This window comes from Photinus pyralis, unplaced genomic scaffold, assembly GCF_008802855.1.
Source record: "Photinus pyralis isolate 1611_PpyrPB1 unplaced genomic scaffold, Ppyr1.3 Ppyr1.4_LG2, whole genome shotgun sequence".
Taxonomy (NCBI): Eukaryota; Metazoa; Arthropoda; class Insecta; order Coleoptera; family Lampyridae; genus Photinus; species Photinus pyralis.
In genome coordinates, this window is record NW_022170403.1 from 32,959,152 (window position 1) to 32,976,932 (window position 17,781).

General features: G+C 36.7%; 1 protein-coding gene across 3 annotated transcripts in view; it reads left to right on the forward strand.

Moving 5' to 3' along the window:
* The window catches only part of LOC116164189 (acyl-CoA desaturase-like), a 46,548-nt gene that overhangs the window by 15,207 nt on the left and 13,560 nt on the right, over positions 1 to 17,781 (forward strand). Inside the window, exon 1 of one of the 3 annotated variants that reach the window (XM_031478325.1) lies at positions 1,414 to 1,434. The exons of the other annotated variants lie outside the window; for them this stretch is intronic. Within the exon in view, the coding sequence (XP_031334185.1) occupies positions 1,429 to 1,434 (6 nt within the window). The 5' untranslated portion in view covers positions 1,414 to 1,428. Of the gene's footprint in view, positions 1 to 1,413; positions 1,435 to 17,781 lie in introns of those variants that run through there. 3 annotated transcript variants of the gene reach the window in all.

Here is a 17,781-nt window from a genome sequence, read left to right on the forward strand (position 1 = left end):
AGATGCAGCTCGGCAGCATATTCAAAGGGTTTATTTACAAATGTAACATTGGAAAAATAATTCACATAATATCTCCCGAAAGATGGGAGTAAAGAATTAATATATGTATAATACCAGTGCAAATGGCGCAACAAGCAGTACCTACCGGACAACATTTTACAAATTATATTTTATTCATGGGAAACCAGATGTGGGGAAACATGCGGGGGCAGAAAAAGTGGTTTGCAACTTTTGTAATTAATGCAAATAAATAAACATTAAGAACAATTATTATTATATATGTACCTACTGTTAAGTAGGTACTTTGTGTGCTAGATGTTGCTATTATTGTTTAATTATTGTGGAAAAACGCGCAATGAATAAGTTCAAAGTACGATTCACGTTCTCCATAAATGATTATGAAGTTCAAGTAAGAGAAAATAACACTAATGCTTGGTTTGACATATTGAAATTACCATGGCAATTATGATTTGTATAAAAAACATACTCAATGCAACTTCATATGATTTTGTCTCTTGGGTTGATCATCGCCTGTGTTTGGTTTATTGGCATAGGTATAACGAAATTTTTTTTTCCTATTACTCCTGATTTCTAAAATGCCATTCAAAAATTTTCCACTAATTTTACCACCAAAGTACCACATTTAGAATTATTATTGTAGTGTGGTTCCTATTTTACCTGGCTAGTTCCATTTTTCTGGTGCTTTCTTAGCTCGAAAGGTTCCATAACTTATTAATGAATATGGTTCCATGAATTAAGACATCCACCCTATAATCCGGATTTAGCCCCCTCCGACTTGTATTTTCGCCAAGTTGGGAATTTCCTTTTACCTTAAATTCATTTTTTATTATACTAGGTAGATTAAATAAAAGTATTCCTTTCTAGTAGGACTATTATCACAAATGATTGCATTCACTACCAATAAATCGCTCTGTAAAAATCGGGACTTAAATCAGTTCATCCTATGTATTATTTTAGGGAATGAGATCTTCAACTAATTGTAATTGTAACACAATCTACCTTGCACTTAATCTAGCGTGATTTTTTCTCTATTTAATTGACCATAACATCTTTGATTTAGTAGATGCATTAAGTATTGTCACGCTAAGCATTATCAACGCTGTCGTTTTTATTATTAACTGTAATTATCAATTTGGTTTTTCTTATTTTGTCTTATTCTACCATCACCGGACAAACGGTCGCTTTTAACCTTCTCCGTAAAGTAGTATACGATTTCATGTCACTCCTTTCTCTAAAAAAATGTTTAGTTAAAGATCTTAGAAAGAAAAATTGAGTTGCCGATCTCTTTACTAACGCTGTGGTTGTTAATCTGTTTATAACTATTTGTGTCGTTTAAGTAGTGTAATTTAAATCTTGCGACAAAAATAGTGACCGTTTTTGTTCTGCCTCACTTAAACGTTAAAGAAAATGATGGTATGTAAAATAATCCATTTATTTAGTAAGCGATCAACCCGGTCAGGAAAAGGTATGATATTTGTTAAAAATACAATACCATATTACCATAATATCTCAATTCAGCTCCAAAACGTGCGTCTTTATCCATTTAACCGGAATAGGGAATATGCATGTGATTTTTTTAATTTGTTAATCGCTTTTTTACATCGTTCTAACATAGTAAAAAGAGTAAACACTGTTAGAACAATTCAATTTAACTTGTAAAATAATATTTAAAACGTTGACTTTATTCGATATGCTTAAACGCCACCACACTTTCAGCGGGCCTTGACTGACGTCACAAGCCACGACCAGTATTTAAGTGTTCAGTTATTTATACAGATTATCAGTTGTAATATAGCTATTCAGACCATGGAAAAAGCTAAAAAACCATTTTATAGGTATTGTCTTGTACAAAAGTGCAAAAACACTATTAGAAATATTCCCGATAAAGTGTATTTTGCAGTTCCAAAAGGACGACTCCCAGAGCGTTCTCAATTTTTTTTACAGTTAGTGAACCCTAAAACAACCTTTTTCAACAATTATGCCGTTGATTCTTGCAAATCTACGGACTATGCAATTTTGTTTCAAAATCCGATGAATTTTCTAAGTTAACAAATGGAATAATTTCCAAAATACTAGTCCAGTAAGAATAGATCAAAAAATGGCAAATAGAGGAACTAAATCATGTATTACTAATTCCTTCGGAAATGTGTAGCAGAAGGTTCCCTGATCAACATATAATAAAGTCCCCCCGACTTCCGGGTGTGCTAGAGGGGTGAGGAGGAAGACCGTGGTTTTGATGGTCACATTGTATAGTTTTTTTACTTACAATTCGAAAACGGTGCGTCATATAAAAACATTCTTTTCAATATAAATACAAGCTCATTAAATTTGCTATAACTTTGATTCTATACACTTTCTTAAAAAAACCACCGTTTTTAACTTTTTGATCCACCAAGATTGAATATGTGGATTATACACATGCATGACCGTACTAGCCACCTTGATACGTATAGCGTGATTCACCCTCAACAGTGGTGGGGTTGTATGAGAGGAGAGGATCGAATGCTCCACCCCATCAAGACTAGCGACCCGCCAGCACCGGCCAATGTCCTAAGTTGCATCTTCTGGCACTGGAGGCGGCCCGAGGTGTGGCTGTGGTAAGACGGGCATCAACTGCACTTCAGCTTGTGGATGTGAAAGTGCGTACTTCAAAACGGCCCACCGGTCCTCTAGGACGGCGATGAAGAAGACATCACTTTTTCGAACAGCGAAAATTAGTCTTGAGTATTGTTAATATGTGTTACACATTGTATAAAGCACGATCCACTTTCGAATTACTACCCCTCCTTTATGCAGTAGTTACGATGAGGTTTCTTGGAGGGAAAAAACCAAAGGAAGTCAAGATGTAGTAGGTGTTGGTCATATACTACATTGATTGTATACACATATGAAAATATTCAACCTTGGATAATCAATAACATAAAAACGATGCGTTTTTTTCCGTTTTTTCCTAATTATGTATCCATTCAAAGTTATATTATAGCAAATTTAATAAGCTTTCATTTTTAGGTACAGAATTGTTTGCTATAGCGTACCTTTTCCACGTTGTAGGCAAAACACTATAAAATGGGACCTTCATAGCAGCTCTCACTCTCCTCCCCCCTTTAGCACAGCCGGTAGTCGGGGGGACTTTACTTTATGTTGAATAGGGAAACGTCCCTTACACACTTCTGAAGGAACTGGTAATACATGAATTAGTTCCTCTATTTTTCCTATTCTGACTGGGCTATACCACAAGAAAAGTAAATCTATAGTAGGCGAATGGAAAGCTCTCGGAAAGACCTACATTAAAAAAATACGTCCAAATCCGAGTTCCCGAGAAATCAGCTTTTGACTTCGGACTTGTTTTCGACACAACAAAAAATGATTTTGCAAATCGGGTCGCATCGAACGATTCTTTTGGGTGAGCTTTTTAATGCTTCTATTTTACCAAAATGTATGACTTTTATTAATCAGAACGCCAAGGGCCTATTATAGAGTTACCTTCCTTGTTATATTTCGGGAGTTTTTCAATTTGTTAGTTAACTAAAAAAAATTCCACAGTCCATCAATTTGCAAGAATCATCGGGACAGTTTTTGGAAATGGTTGTCTTAGGATTCCACCATCTGTAAACAAATGTAGAACGCTCTGGGAGTCGCCCAGTTTAAAAGACCAAGTAACGTTTTGTAAATTTGTTTATTTAATTATGCAATAACTATCAAATTTAAGGTGATCGGGTTTGTCATATTGTTTTGTTATCAAAAGAAGTCACCAAATACGGATTTTCAAAAAGATCGGATGAATTTTACATAGTAATAACCAATTGATCATCTTCGGGATTGCTTTTTTATATTTTTCCATAAAAAAACAATAACATTTGAAAATGAACGTTTCATACCCATTGTATCTTATAGTCATTTCTCTTCATAGAAAATTCAATTCTAAACCAATTCATTTCTCTTCATTTTTTCCCTTAGAGTAATAGTTAACGAGATAACCGTTTGGGAGCGTGTAGGTGGTGCGTAGGGGAGTTTTTGATATGACACTTGAGGTCGGAATCTAAAAATAAGGGTGCAGAGCCAAATTTACCTCGAATTTTCGCGCCTGTAGGTAGGCAACCCAACCGGCCGGGTGCACACGGAGCGATCTCAGGCGGCGATTGTGGCGACACTTGATCAAGAATTTTGTTTAAACCACGAAATCCCGTCTGCAACGAACGCGATCAAGTGAATAAACACTATGCATAGATAATAATAGTTGCTAGATGTAGGAATGCATTGAGAACAACGGTGCCACGTTGAACACTTGTAAACGTTATTGCTTTTGACTGCGTTTTCCTCCTTCCCTCCCATTCGCTTCTCGCGCTAACTCGCTCTTGCATCGCTCCGCGCGAAACGCGTCGGTTGGGTGCCTACAACAGGCGTGAAATTCCAGAAGATAAATTTGGTTTCTGACGCCCTTATTTAGATTTTCCGACCCAAGTGTCCATATCAAAATACTCCCCTAGGCACCCCTATACGCTCCCAAACGGTGGCAGGTACTATAGGAATCACCGTATGAAGTCAAATGCGAAAAGAAACGACATCTTGTCATTTTTTCATCGTTTTTTGTTTATACATAACAATATATTCCGGGAGTTTTCGGCTAGGGGGACTATGGTTTTCGGATTCAGGGGATCTTTTTACATAGAAGACACTTGATTTCGTTGAGTGAAATGCGACAACACCCAGCTCAATCTGCCCAAACTGTAATTTGACTGCACTAAGTACTTATGAATATTGACACAACAAATGCAATCGCGTGGCATTTGACGTCATTTTCATTCGTCCAATAGTGAAGCGTTTCGCAAATTTGAATTTCGTTCGCTTATTTTGCACTTTTGAATTACCATTTTTAGCAATTAAAAACAAACTAAATAAGAAACTAATGGTTTAAGTATAATGTCAGGACAATAAATATTTGCTGGAGAAAGAATCAAGTAAATTTAAACCACATGCATATTCCCTATTGTAACTCTAAAGGATTCATAGATACCAAAGCTGTGCACAGCAAATAAGGCACCCTGTATATGAGGATCCCACTCCGTCCGCATCTTTACAGGCATCTCTTCGCTGCATATTTTTTTCTACTTATGGGATCACTTATCACTTAAAAGTGATTTTGGCGTACAAACTACTCCTTTGAACCAAAAGTAAATTCAGCGGTATGTTAGATTTCCTTCGATCAGAGAAATCCCTATTGTTTTGGGTTTTTTTGAGTGACGCAATTAAAAACCTTTTTAATCCCCACGGACCACCAAACAAAAAATATTTAGTCTATGTTTAGAAATAAAAAGATATGTATATTTAATAAAATCTTTATTTAATTTAATATTGCACTAAAGAACAGCAAAATTTGTTTGGTATAACTTCAGTATAAATAATTACTTGTTCAATTGAACAGTTTGAATGTGCAGGCTAAGTATCTTTTTAACCGTAAGGATAGATAAAGTGATCACTTTAACGGCAAGTTAAGTGAAACAAAATTCTGTCCATTGCAATGGCATGTGGCATTCTTATTAAAAATGGGACGCGGAGCACGAAGCAGTTCAGAACAGAATACTATATTTGTTCCCATGGAAATGACTTGAGAACCCAAGCTTGTTATTTTGGACGTCTAAATTAAATACCTACAACAGAAGTTCAGAAGTTTTATAATGATTTCTACGGTGTCTGCTATAAAATAAAGTTCTGTATTAGACACGACGATAAAGGGAAACTCTCGTGAAAGTTAACTCACTCAATGGTTAAACGTTTAAAGCATCTCTTTATCATCTTGTATAATAAATAACTATTATTCAATCTAAGTTAGCATTGGCGATTGTCAATTCTTTCACGGATCACTAACATTTTTACGTGGACCACCAGTGGTTCGCGGACCATCGCTTGGTAAAATTGACGCTACCATAAAGCTATAGATGGAAGTAAGTCTCTTTTCCAATAATATACAAAAATTCATAAATCTTCGAGAGATGTTCGTGAATTTGGGTGTTGATGTGTGTAACGCGCAGGGTAACGCGTTACCGGGTTCCCACGCATTTACCGGATGTATGACTTGTGTATGGTCCTCATGGTTTAGTTCATCGCAATTTGGGCGAATGCCACCGAAAAATGTCTGACTTTCTACAATCCGTCTGATTGAAGTGGATGGAACTATGTGAATGAGAAGTTTAGAATCAAATGGTTTGAAAGATCTCAGTAGTCAGTATCCTATCGCTATCTCTGTTCGTTGTGCTCTCGCGCGCTTATCTCTCACACGCTCGCACTCGCTGAGATTTACTATACCTAAATTTTTTAACTTCTAAGACGTCTGCCACTATTAAAGCTACACTTAATATCGTCTGCCAGGATATATTTTAAAGTAGTGACAAAAAGAGGAAATTTTTATGTATAATTTTTATACGGTCCTCATGGTTTAGTTCAGGGGTGTTTTTCCCTACATTGGAGGGCGTCTTTCGCTACCAACGCTGCACTTAAAATCGTCTGCCATAGCATATTTGAAAACTATGGAAAAAATGGGATTTCTTGATACAAATCTTTTCCGTGACCCTTATAGTTTGGCAATTTAGTTGATCACCTAAAGAAGTCACCTATTCAGCGCCGCCCCAAGTTAATGCTGCCACTTACGACTGGCAGACGAGTGAGTTTTCAACGTACTTTCAGCCTCTATTGTCGAATTTTTTGTCGCTTATGGTTTAGTTACTATGTACGCTGCCTCCCGGTCTAATTGTATGATATCTGTAACGTCCGACAAGATTCAAAGGTTTTGACCGATTTTCGTAGTTGAGGTGGCGTTTCTGAGATTCTTTTGGGTGAAGATTACCAAAAAAACCCATTAAAGGCCTTTTTTAGAATATTTATGTATTTTGAATAAACAGATCGAGGTTAACTAAGTGCAAAACTGAAACTTATTCATTGAATCCTGCTTTTAACTCATAATTGTTGATCATTGAAACGTATTTACAAGTAAAAAGTCATCAGTCATCAAAGGGAAATGCCTCATCATCGCTCAGTTCTCCTGTTGCAGTCGAGCTAATAAAAAATATTTAGTTAAAATCATTAAAAATAAAACCCTGACAGTCATGTTTATAATAACAATAAGCATGTACATAATTATATACTCGGCTGCGATTTTTGCGATGTTCTTGGCAGTTAGAACTCTGTAGGGTGCAGGGAAGGCTGTTTCGTAAGCATGAGTACCTACCTCATGGTCTCACACGTTGACATGCAGCCGCATTTTCCTACGATTGAGAACGCTTTCCCTTTTGATGGGATACAAGTTATGCAAGAAGAGGCGGGCGGGCGAATCATCCTCCATGCGAAAGATATGGTGGAGTATGGAACCCAGAACATCCTCATCCAGTCTTGAGATACTGACGTTCTGTGGTCATATATATTTTGTCTTTTTTTCTGAAAGAACTCGGACTGAAAGAAGGATACCTGTCAGGTGTTGGAGCCAAGCGTCGATATATAGCGACCCATTTGATTGCATTAGCACTTGGAGAAGAAAATTCACAAGCCCTACGGAGTTTTCCTTGTTACACAGGATGTGCCACAAAATCCTGGTTCAATTCTATTGGAAACAAGAAAGCGTTCTGCGTTTATGACTTGGATGAAACGCCCGGACGTGACACCAGGTTTACTTGAACTCTCCAATTCGCAAAGAGGAATAACAGAAAAAAACAATTAAAACTTTGGAAGAATTTACTACCGTTCTCTATGACCCCGAAGCACAGGAGAAATCCAGTACTAATGTGGGAAAATATTTATTTTGTACCAAAAATAAATTACTGCAGTTCCTGTCCCCAATCAAGCAGGTCGTGTGTTGTGGGGGCACTGCTTCTATCCTACTGAATGCCCTCCACATCCGTCACCTTGGGGATGGACACGAGGCAAAGTGGGCTGGGAACCAAACTGGACCAAATAGGAGTAAATATGAAAGGAGCTCACAATCCTACGGAAATGCGGCTGCAAGTGGACTTGTGAGACCATAAGGTGTTCATGCTTGCGAAACAACCTTCCCTGCACCCTACATTGTGCTAACTGTCAAGAACACTGCAAAAATCGGAGCCGAGTATATATGTACATGCTTATTTTATAAACATGACTGTCAAAGTTTTATTTTTAATAATCTTAACTAAACCCTTTGATGACTTATGACTTTTTACTTGTAAATACGTTTCAATAATCAACAATTTTTAGTTAAAAACCGAATTCAATGAATAAGTTTCACCTTTGCACTTAGTTTACCTGGACCTGTTTATTCAAAATACTTAAAAATTCATAAAAAATTGCTATTTGTGTATTAAGGGCCGGTTCTACAATGCTAGTATATACCACGGATAAGCTATTCTTGGAGTAACATTCGAAAATTTGGTTCTACATTTGCAGAATAGCGTTATTCCAGGTGTAAAATGGCGGATAAGTTATCCCTTTGAAATTGTTTGGATATACCAGGCATTAAAGTTATTCTCCCATTCTATTGGTAGCGGCTTTGTCGTTCTTGTTTGTCACTTACTTGTCAAGCTGACAGCACGTGTTTTTTTGTGATTTTTTTATCAAAATCAAAATGAACCTAAATATTTTCGACTCTGACGAAGATGACTGGGATGAGTTTGAGAAGGGACATAATCCGAAAATGTTTAGACGTCGGTAAGCTGACGTTATTTTGCTTTACTTAACTAGAATGCCTATTCGATGGTTTACAGACCAAATTTCTTTGAAGAATATGACGATTTGGAATTCTTTACACGGTTTCGTCTGCAAAAGTGTACATGTGAAATGCTCTTAGAAATGATTCAGGATAGAATTCAAAGTACCACAGACAGAAATCATGCGATAACACCCACAACAAAGTAGCTCTTAAGTTTACGTTTTCGTGCAACAGGCAACCTGCTCATTTCAGTTGTAGATTTTGCAGTTGTTAGCAAAACCTCTGCCTGTGGCGTTGTGACCCAGGTGACCGATGCAATCGCCTCTCTTCATAATAACTTCATAACACTTCCTATACTATACCCTTGAATTCTTCAAACAAGCTAACCAGCACATCTACTTCATCAGATGTAAAATTACTGCACCTTTTTTACCCTCGCCACTTTCTATCATTTCTAAGACCCGCGAAATCAATACACAAATCACAAAAAATTCTATAATCAGTACAAATGTCAGCACAAACTGAACTAATATGCGTACAAATGAGCTACTCCCTGGATATACGAGGTATAGCTATTCTAGGGTGATCGGATGACTGTAGAACGCAACCACAGATCTACACATACACAGATTGCTAACCTTATGCATTTTTTGGGAAACAAATTTAGGTTTACTTAAAAGCGCCCTCTATTGCGGAGCAGTATAAACATGTACCGTTTAAAACTGTAATATGACGCTTATGGATTTATGCGTTAGATGTCGCTGCAAACAATTTGAAGCGGTAAAGTGTGCATAATTCGAATTCGTTACTCGTTATTTTTAGCATTTGATATTTGTAATCGGTGAATTTATTTTGTGATTTGTTTCGGACTAGTTGTTTCAGTGTGTTATTGTTTAACTAATTTTGTTTCAACGACATCTAACGCATAAATCCATAAGCGTCATATTACAGTTTTAAACGTTACATGTTTATACTGCTCCGCCATAGAGGGCGCTTTTAACTATACCTAAATTTGTTTCCCAAAAAATGCATAAGGTTAGCAATCTGTGTATGTGTAGATCTGTGACGCAACTCAAAAATTTAACCGAGTATAAGCTTATCCCTGGTATACCAATTCTCGGTTTTATTCTCGCATTGTAGAACCGGCCCTAAGAGCGCAAAATGATATATTGTCGATTGAAAAAGACATTTGCCGCGCTAATCTCTCGAAATCAACAATCAATTTGCGCTCGAATTACACACAAGATTTTTTCTACAATCGAGCAGTTCACATATTTCCAAAAATTTAAATTTTTCACTCAAATATTGATTAATTTTAATCTTATGCCCAAATGAAAGATGTCATGTCGAAAAATATGACGTTTGCGTTGTCAAATAGGAGCGCAAATGCCTACTTTGGATATCGATTGTAGAAAAAGGTCTTTAATGGGTCTTTTTTGGTAATCTTCACCTAAAAGAATCTCAAAAACGCCACCTCAACCACGAAAATCGGCCAAACTTTCCAAGAAACTTTCGAATCCTGTCGGACGTTAAAGATATCATACAATCATGCTTCCCACACAGAAATTAGCTTCGAATATTGTTTTTGTCGTTTTCACCCTCGGAAACCTCGTAAACGTCACCCTAAACGTAAAAATCGCTCTAAAAACAGATATTTCCTGAAATTCGCCTCAATTTTGAAAATTGGCGCCATTTTCAATCCTAAGGGAGGGAACTTCCGGCTCTGCGACTCAAATCACTCCAATAGGTCTAGGGAACATGTGTTCCAAGTGGCACAATTTTAATACGAAATGCCGTTTGTTCCCACGGGCCGCTCCCACTGTTAACAGTAGGTAGTGTGCTGTCACGTAATTTACCAAATTTCGATGTGGATCTATGAATCTACAATTTCAAAAAAGGAACTACAGCATTAGCTTTACTCGTAATCTGATTCACAATGCAAATAAGGAATGCATATAACAAAAACCGGGTCGTATAGCCTACCTATTAAATAAACGTTTGTCTAATGAATAAATTAATTTAATTAACGTTGTAGGTACCTAACCCAACCAGTGCTTTCTTCATGGAACTCCGTTAATGGAGTCAGGAAAATATTCTAAATTTAACACTTTTACGACATATCGTTACAATATACTTAACTAACGATATAAATATGAAAATTAGTTTAATAATATAAGTAAACAAGTTTAGCGTATGATCAAAACGTATGTCACACCATAACTTCGAAAGTTTTCAAGGAGTTTCGCAGTCCCATTAATGGGCAGATTCAAACCACCGCGGGAATGCGTGAACGGTAGCACGCGGAATATATTTGTAGAGTATTCAAATAAATCGAAACGGCAAAAAAGAACACTATGTAGTCATTGAAACAGTATGCAAGAAAAGATAAATGCAAAACTCAAACTATGTCAAAAAAACACCGCTATTCAACCTTCAGGCAGAAATGAGGAAGTAAACATCAACGGGATTTCCTTCAATATTTAGCAACACATAAACAGTGATTTTTTCTTAAATATGTATACATACATATATGGGCTATAATATATATACTTTTAAAAAACCAATCAAATGCATGGAATCATGTTACTTAGTATCACGGCATGGAATAGGTGACTGCAACCAACCAACATTACAAGCAGCAAACTGGAGTTGTTTTTAAAGTTCTTAAACTTTTCCCACCCTCATACAATGTTAATGTTGAAATATTTGAACCTTATCGTCTTTGTTATACATATTTATGTTAACAAATCACAATTTGATGCTAATAATAAACATAAAGGCCATCGACATATCAAAATGGACTGCGCGTGCAACTGCTAAGCGTGGATACTGCAGGTGAGCGAGAGGAGAAACTAAGAGGCAAGCGCTCTCTCTATCGCGCTTGTGCTGCTCGTACTGCCACAGCCATGTCGATTGTATGCGACCAACAGAAGCACGATAGAGAGAGCTCTTGCTTCTTAGTTTCCCCTCTCGTTCATTTGCAGTATCCGCGCTTAGCATTAGCACGCGCAGTGCATTTTTATATGTCCATGATAAGGACTAATATAGGTAACCCTAATTTGGCATTAAATAATCATTCCGTAGCAGACGCAGATTATCATTTAAAACAGATTTGTCTAGATAGTGGGATCGGGTAGCATTAAATATCATAAAAATATTTCAGTGTTGGCGGCGATTGTGAACTTTTGGATTTGGATACTGTATATGTCAAAGATTAAAAAAAGCCCCAGACCCCAAAAATTTTGAACTCCCCGACCCCAGTAATGACGTAATAGAGGACGTCATCTAAGTAAGAACAGAAAAACTGATTTTAAGCATATAGATAGGTATCCAATTAAAGTTCCAGTGAAGTTTTTCTGTAAAAAATACACACTTACCCCCCGCCCTCCCCCCCTCCCAAAAAAAACAAAAGTTTGGTGTAAAAAGTATAACATTTTAATGAAAAAAAGTGTTTTCATTTGAAACAGAAAACAAATTAAATTATTAATTCTCAGAACAATGTCCTTCGCATGCGCACAATTGTGTACACTGAAGACCATTTTTGACGCACAACTTTTTGCAATATCTGGTAGAGTAGACCACAAGGGCCGAAATCCGTCATTAACTTTTTCCCATCCCCAGGTATCTGGAGAATGTGATTGATAGTTTTTTTCCAGACAGTTTTTCCATATAAGAGCTTGAAGGGTGGCTCGCTTGATATGTTGCAGTAAAGCATTTTCCGTTGGAGGTATATTCTCTATTGCTCTACTTTTTTTAATAAAAAGGAATCGTCTACAGTCATTCACTGTGTTTAAGGGAGATGTTGCATCATACAAAAGAACCACAAATCTTTGCACGGTACGCATCATATCCTTATCTGGGCGTCTTCCCATTAGCAGCTGCTCAAAACAGAAATTAATATTAGGATATGCCATCCATACCTTCCAAGCTCTTTTCTTGCCTACTCCACAAAATGATGACACAGTATCGCAGCCCGTTACCGAATGAAAAATAGGCAAATAACTACAGATCTCTTGGGATAAATGAGAACAGAGCTCGTGGATGCCGATTAACCTACGATTTTTTTCAGTTCCAAAATCAATCCAAAGCTGTTGAATATTTTCAAAATTTGAAAAGGCAGATACTGCAATTGCTACAACATCTGAGTCTACTGTCCGAATGCATACAGATTCGTGACTATTGTCAGCTGCATGCTTAGCGTGAAGGAGAAGGCGTCCGTCCGCTTCTTCATGCCATGAGGGTGTTATAGCCGATAAATCCAACTCTTCTGAAGATGATGTTACTCTTTCTTCAAGCGTACAGACTAATGTTTTTAATGCTCTCTTATTAACTGTTCTGCCAAGAAAGTAAACAGTTGTTTTTTATTTTCATCTACTCTTAAAAAATCTTTGTATTTGTGTGGAAATTTATATAAAACACACTAATTACTAATTACTAATAAAATATTACTCTGGCTCTCAGTTTTTACTACTATGAGCACTAAAAAGCTGCAATTTCACCCCACAGTTAGGATCCAAAACACAACTCGCAACCAAAATAGGCTAATGTCAACAATATCAATTGTCATTGGTCGGCTCAAGGTCGAACACTTTGGAAGCAGCAAAAATGCATGGATTTTGTTAAAATCTTAAAATTGTGATTAGATAATTCTATTAAGGTATATCATACATATATAATATTGATTTTTACTAAAAATATTGCCCTTTACCAAGTTAGTCTATGTCTATGCATAGTTTTTCTGCTCCTTCATTTGATGACGTCACTACTGGTGGTAAGAGGTTCGGAATTTTGGGGTCTGGGGCGATTTTTGATCTTTGATATATGCAGAAACTATATCAGCAAAAGGCATGTTCGCCGCCAGCACTGAAATATTTTTATGCTATCCGATCCCACTAAGAGTTGGTTGCCTATTATAGCCATCTATGGCGTGCATTTGATCCGCTTATTAAGGATCCTCAGATCCTTTATAGTTTTGCATTGTCGTCCGTCCGTGTGCGCTCTAACTCTTTTTAAAAGTGGCCGATTGTGTTGAAATTTGGTGTACGGGTACTTTGGAGATTAAGGACGAACGCAATTGATTTTCAGGAAGCTGGTTCAACAAGAACAAAAGTTATAAGACTTCGAGTGGATCGCGAACAGGAAAAACTGCGGGCTCAATATAATAGAAATCAAAATATTTCATTCCCTAGGTCATATATCGAGTTCGGACTTTCGCTAGATTATTCCCTATGACTCTTAGATGTGTAATAATTCATTATAACTCTTCTGTGAGGTATAGGTGAAAAGTTGAAAGAGCAAAATGTACCCAAAATAAATTATTCTTTACACATAAATTTAGAGTTGTAAAAGCTTTCAAACGCATTATCTTGATGAAGAAAGAGTAGGTACATATCGTGCACATTTGATAATAGTCCAGGAGGCAGCGACATTTTTTGTGCACTCATTTCTACAAAGCTGATCTGCCATTTTATTGTTGTGATAGTACAAGTAAACAAAACGCGTCGGCAGTGTTGCCTAAATTTGCAACAATGTTCTGAACATGGTTAATAAATAATATGTATAATACATGCCTCATTTCTACAAGAATGAAAGTTTGTACAGTAATTAAGTATACCTAAAAATGAAGTATGGTAATAGTACCGAGCTGGAAGCGTTGCTATCACAAGTCTACCACCCACGTAAGATGCATAAAAACATTATTCGATTGCACTTATTTCTACAAAGATGAAATTTTTGTTGGAAAAAGTTGATGTCATAAGAAACCAAATAAAAATGCGTGTAGGAATGCGTAAAATATGTACCTAGTGGTTACGAAATTTACTGTCTTTTATTAATCTCTATAAAATACATTCGATATTGGTTTTAAATTAGGATAATTTTATTTTTAATACACTCAAATTTAGTGGTTTCCTGGAAAAAACTAAAAAAAACTAAATTCGGCTGAACGCGCCCATTGGTTGCAACCATACTGGCGTGATGAATTCAGAAATTGAGCGTAAGCACACTGTGGCAACCCCCAGAGGTGTTCCTTTATTGAATATCCTATGGTTTCCAGTGGTTAATCTGACCGTGCATAAAAGAATCCTTAAGATGGCAGCACTACCTAATGGAGACTGAATTCCACGATTCCGATAGTGTCAATGCAAATCTTAAAAACAACAAAGATAAACATGTAAAAGTAGAGGATGTACTCGGAACGTTGCACATGGTCGCACATTCCCTTTTAATAATTTTAATAATGTAAAAAACATAATGGACTACTATAACAGATAGCATCTTTTTTTGTCGGCCTGCTTAATTATACTTGCAATTATCGTTTTGTTTGTCTCTAAATTAATCAATGTACATATTTAATGCAATTTGTGTGTATAAATAACCCGCGTAGAAAAATTACGAGATAAGTGGGTTTTCACGGTAAGTTTAAATTACAATTTTTTCGTATATTTTATTGATACCATAAAAACAGTTCTACCCAAAATTACTACAACATTGGTGATTAGATCTATTAAAGTAATCAACAGTGTAAAAAATGAGCCTAGGCCCGATAATTTCTTTTCTAACCGTATACTTACCTTCTTAAACTATTTAAACAATGCTTCTACAACAATTATGAAACCTATCTTCAGAGATAAGGCCCTATCCATTTCCCACGATGCAAACTGAAAAATATTGCCAAAGATCACAGACTGCAGTCGGATTAGCTGATTTGGACTCGCTACACTTTTAACGATTGGAAGCCCACGTGTTACCCAATGTTAGCCAAAATGCATTGCGAACCTTGAAATGTGGGATGTGAAGCGCGATTGGCTTTGCGTCAAAAACACGAACTTATAAATTAAGATGGACTGCTAATGCTGAATTAACAAATGACACCTACATGGGGGCGCCATGATGTGCACTTACTTGGCGCCAAATTCAAATCACCTAATAAACAAGCATTAACCTCAGGTTTTCTAAATAAATTACTGTGACACATGTCATTTTCCAAGGTTGCAATAGTCTCAAAACTTGAGCACTAGGAAAATTCCCCTAGAAAATAACTAAAATGTGCACATCATGGCGGCGCCCATGCTAGGGCCATTTCTACCTCTATGCAACTGTTTGATCAGCAGTCCATCTTAATTTATAAGTTCGTGGTCAAAAACTAGTTATTGTGACAGTTTGAGAAATTGTGGAAACCTTTACCACTAAATTTTATTTAGAACATGAATGGCAGTTATATAACAATTATCCCCTGAGCTATTTATTACTTGAAGTCCCATTCGTATGGCATACAATTGACAACAAATTAATAATAATAATAATATATTTAGCCCTGTTCATGTGCCATGCACTTACATTGGTCAACATTAGAAGTAAAAAATACATATAAAAGTAACTACACAGTGTATATAAACAATATCACAGATTAAATCTAATAGTCTATGCAATGCATCCTTTTGATGCTGCTGAAAATTCATCAAACGAATAAAACGCATTTTCCAGTAAAAAAGTCTTGATCACAGATTTGAACTTTGAGGTGCATAATTCCCTGGTCGCAGTGGGAAGGCTGTTAAAGAAATGCTAGGCCAGCCAAATCGCTCCGTTTTGGGAAGTACTGAGACGGCAGAAGTCCGTGTGAATGTTTGTTTTTGTACGAGTGTTATATTTGTGTTTGTCGCAATTTAAAGAGAATTGGTTTATATTGTTTTTTATAAAGCACACCGATTCCATTATAAATAGACAGGGAAAGGTTAATATGTTTGATTGGATAAATGCTTTTCGACAGTCTTCCCTATAACCCAAACCGTGCATGACGCGAATTGCCTTACGTTGCAGTTTAAAAATCTTACGCCAAGAGCAGCAATGTCCCCAAACCAAAACTGCGTATTGAAGTACACTTTGCTCCAGCGAATAGTAGGCAACTTTGACCACTTGAGGGGAGACGTTATTCACAAGTCTACGTAAGAGAAACAGTCCCTTACAGAGTTGTTTACTAATAGTCGCACAATGTTCTTTAAAGTTCAGGCCTCGGTCCACTACACAGCCGAGGAATTTGGCACTTGGAACTACCTATATCAATTTGTTCATTGTCACATGTAGATTTTAACAAGAAATGCATAAATGCCGTTTTTGCGTTATTCACTTTTAGTTTATTGCATTGACACCAATTATTAATTAGATGCATGCTCTCATTCGCGATCTTGAAGGCCGTTTTGATATTTCTGTCTGAGATAAGAAGCGTTGCATCATCTGCATTAAGGATGCACGTAACATTGCGTGGTAACTGGGAAGGCAAATCATTGATGTACACTAAGAACAGTAGAGGCCCCAAGATTGATCCTTGCGGAACACCACTTTTTATAGGCAATCTTCTCGAGAGAACATTATTTAAAGACACGCACTGCGTCCTGTTAGTTAAATACGATGCTAGTAATAAACAGCTTGAATCTTTAAAATTATAGAGATGCTTCAGCTTGTTTATCATCGTATTATGTTCGACACAATCAAAGGCCTTTGACATCGATAAAGGTGGCTACGGTCTGTAGGCCCCTCTCGAATCCTTGAAAGGTAGAGGTTGCAAATTCCATAATGGCGTTCGATGTTCCGCGTCCTTTGCGAAAACCAAATTGTTTGTCGTATAGCAACTTGTTTTGTTCAAAAAAAGCGACCATTTGTGAATATAAAATTCTTTCCACAATTTTGGAGAAAATGGGTAGAATTGAGATCGGCCTATAATTATTCATATCGCCCACGTCTCCCTTTTTATAAATAGGAATAACCACGGCAGCCTTGAGTAAGTCCGGAAAAGTGTTAAGAGTTGATTATGGAATTGATGACGAGCGTAAGGGGTGGTACAACTTATGTTGTATTAGACAATAAAATGCCAACAAAAGCACTTTACGCTTGTGTGAAAGCCAATCGCTACAGTATTAACAAGTTTAAAAAGTCATTATGCAAACATAAATGACGAGAGCGTATTTTCCTCCTAATAATATTAATGCTAGGACCAGGTAAAAATACCGGTAGGCACGAGATCCCCATTCTCTTTCAAATTAGCCGCCTATCGTCAAAGTCTATATTTAATGAAAAATAGTGGAGCGTATATA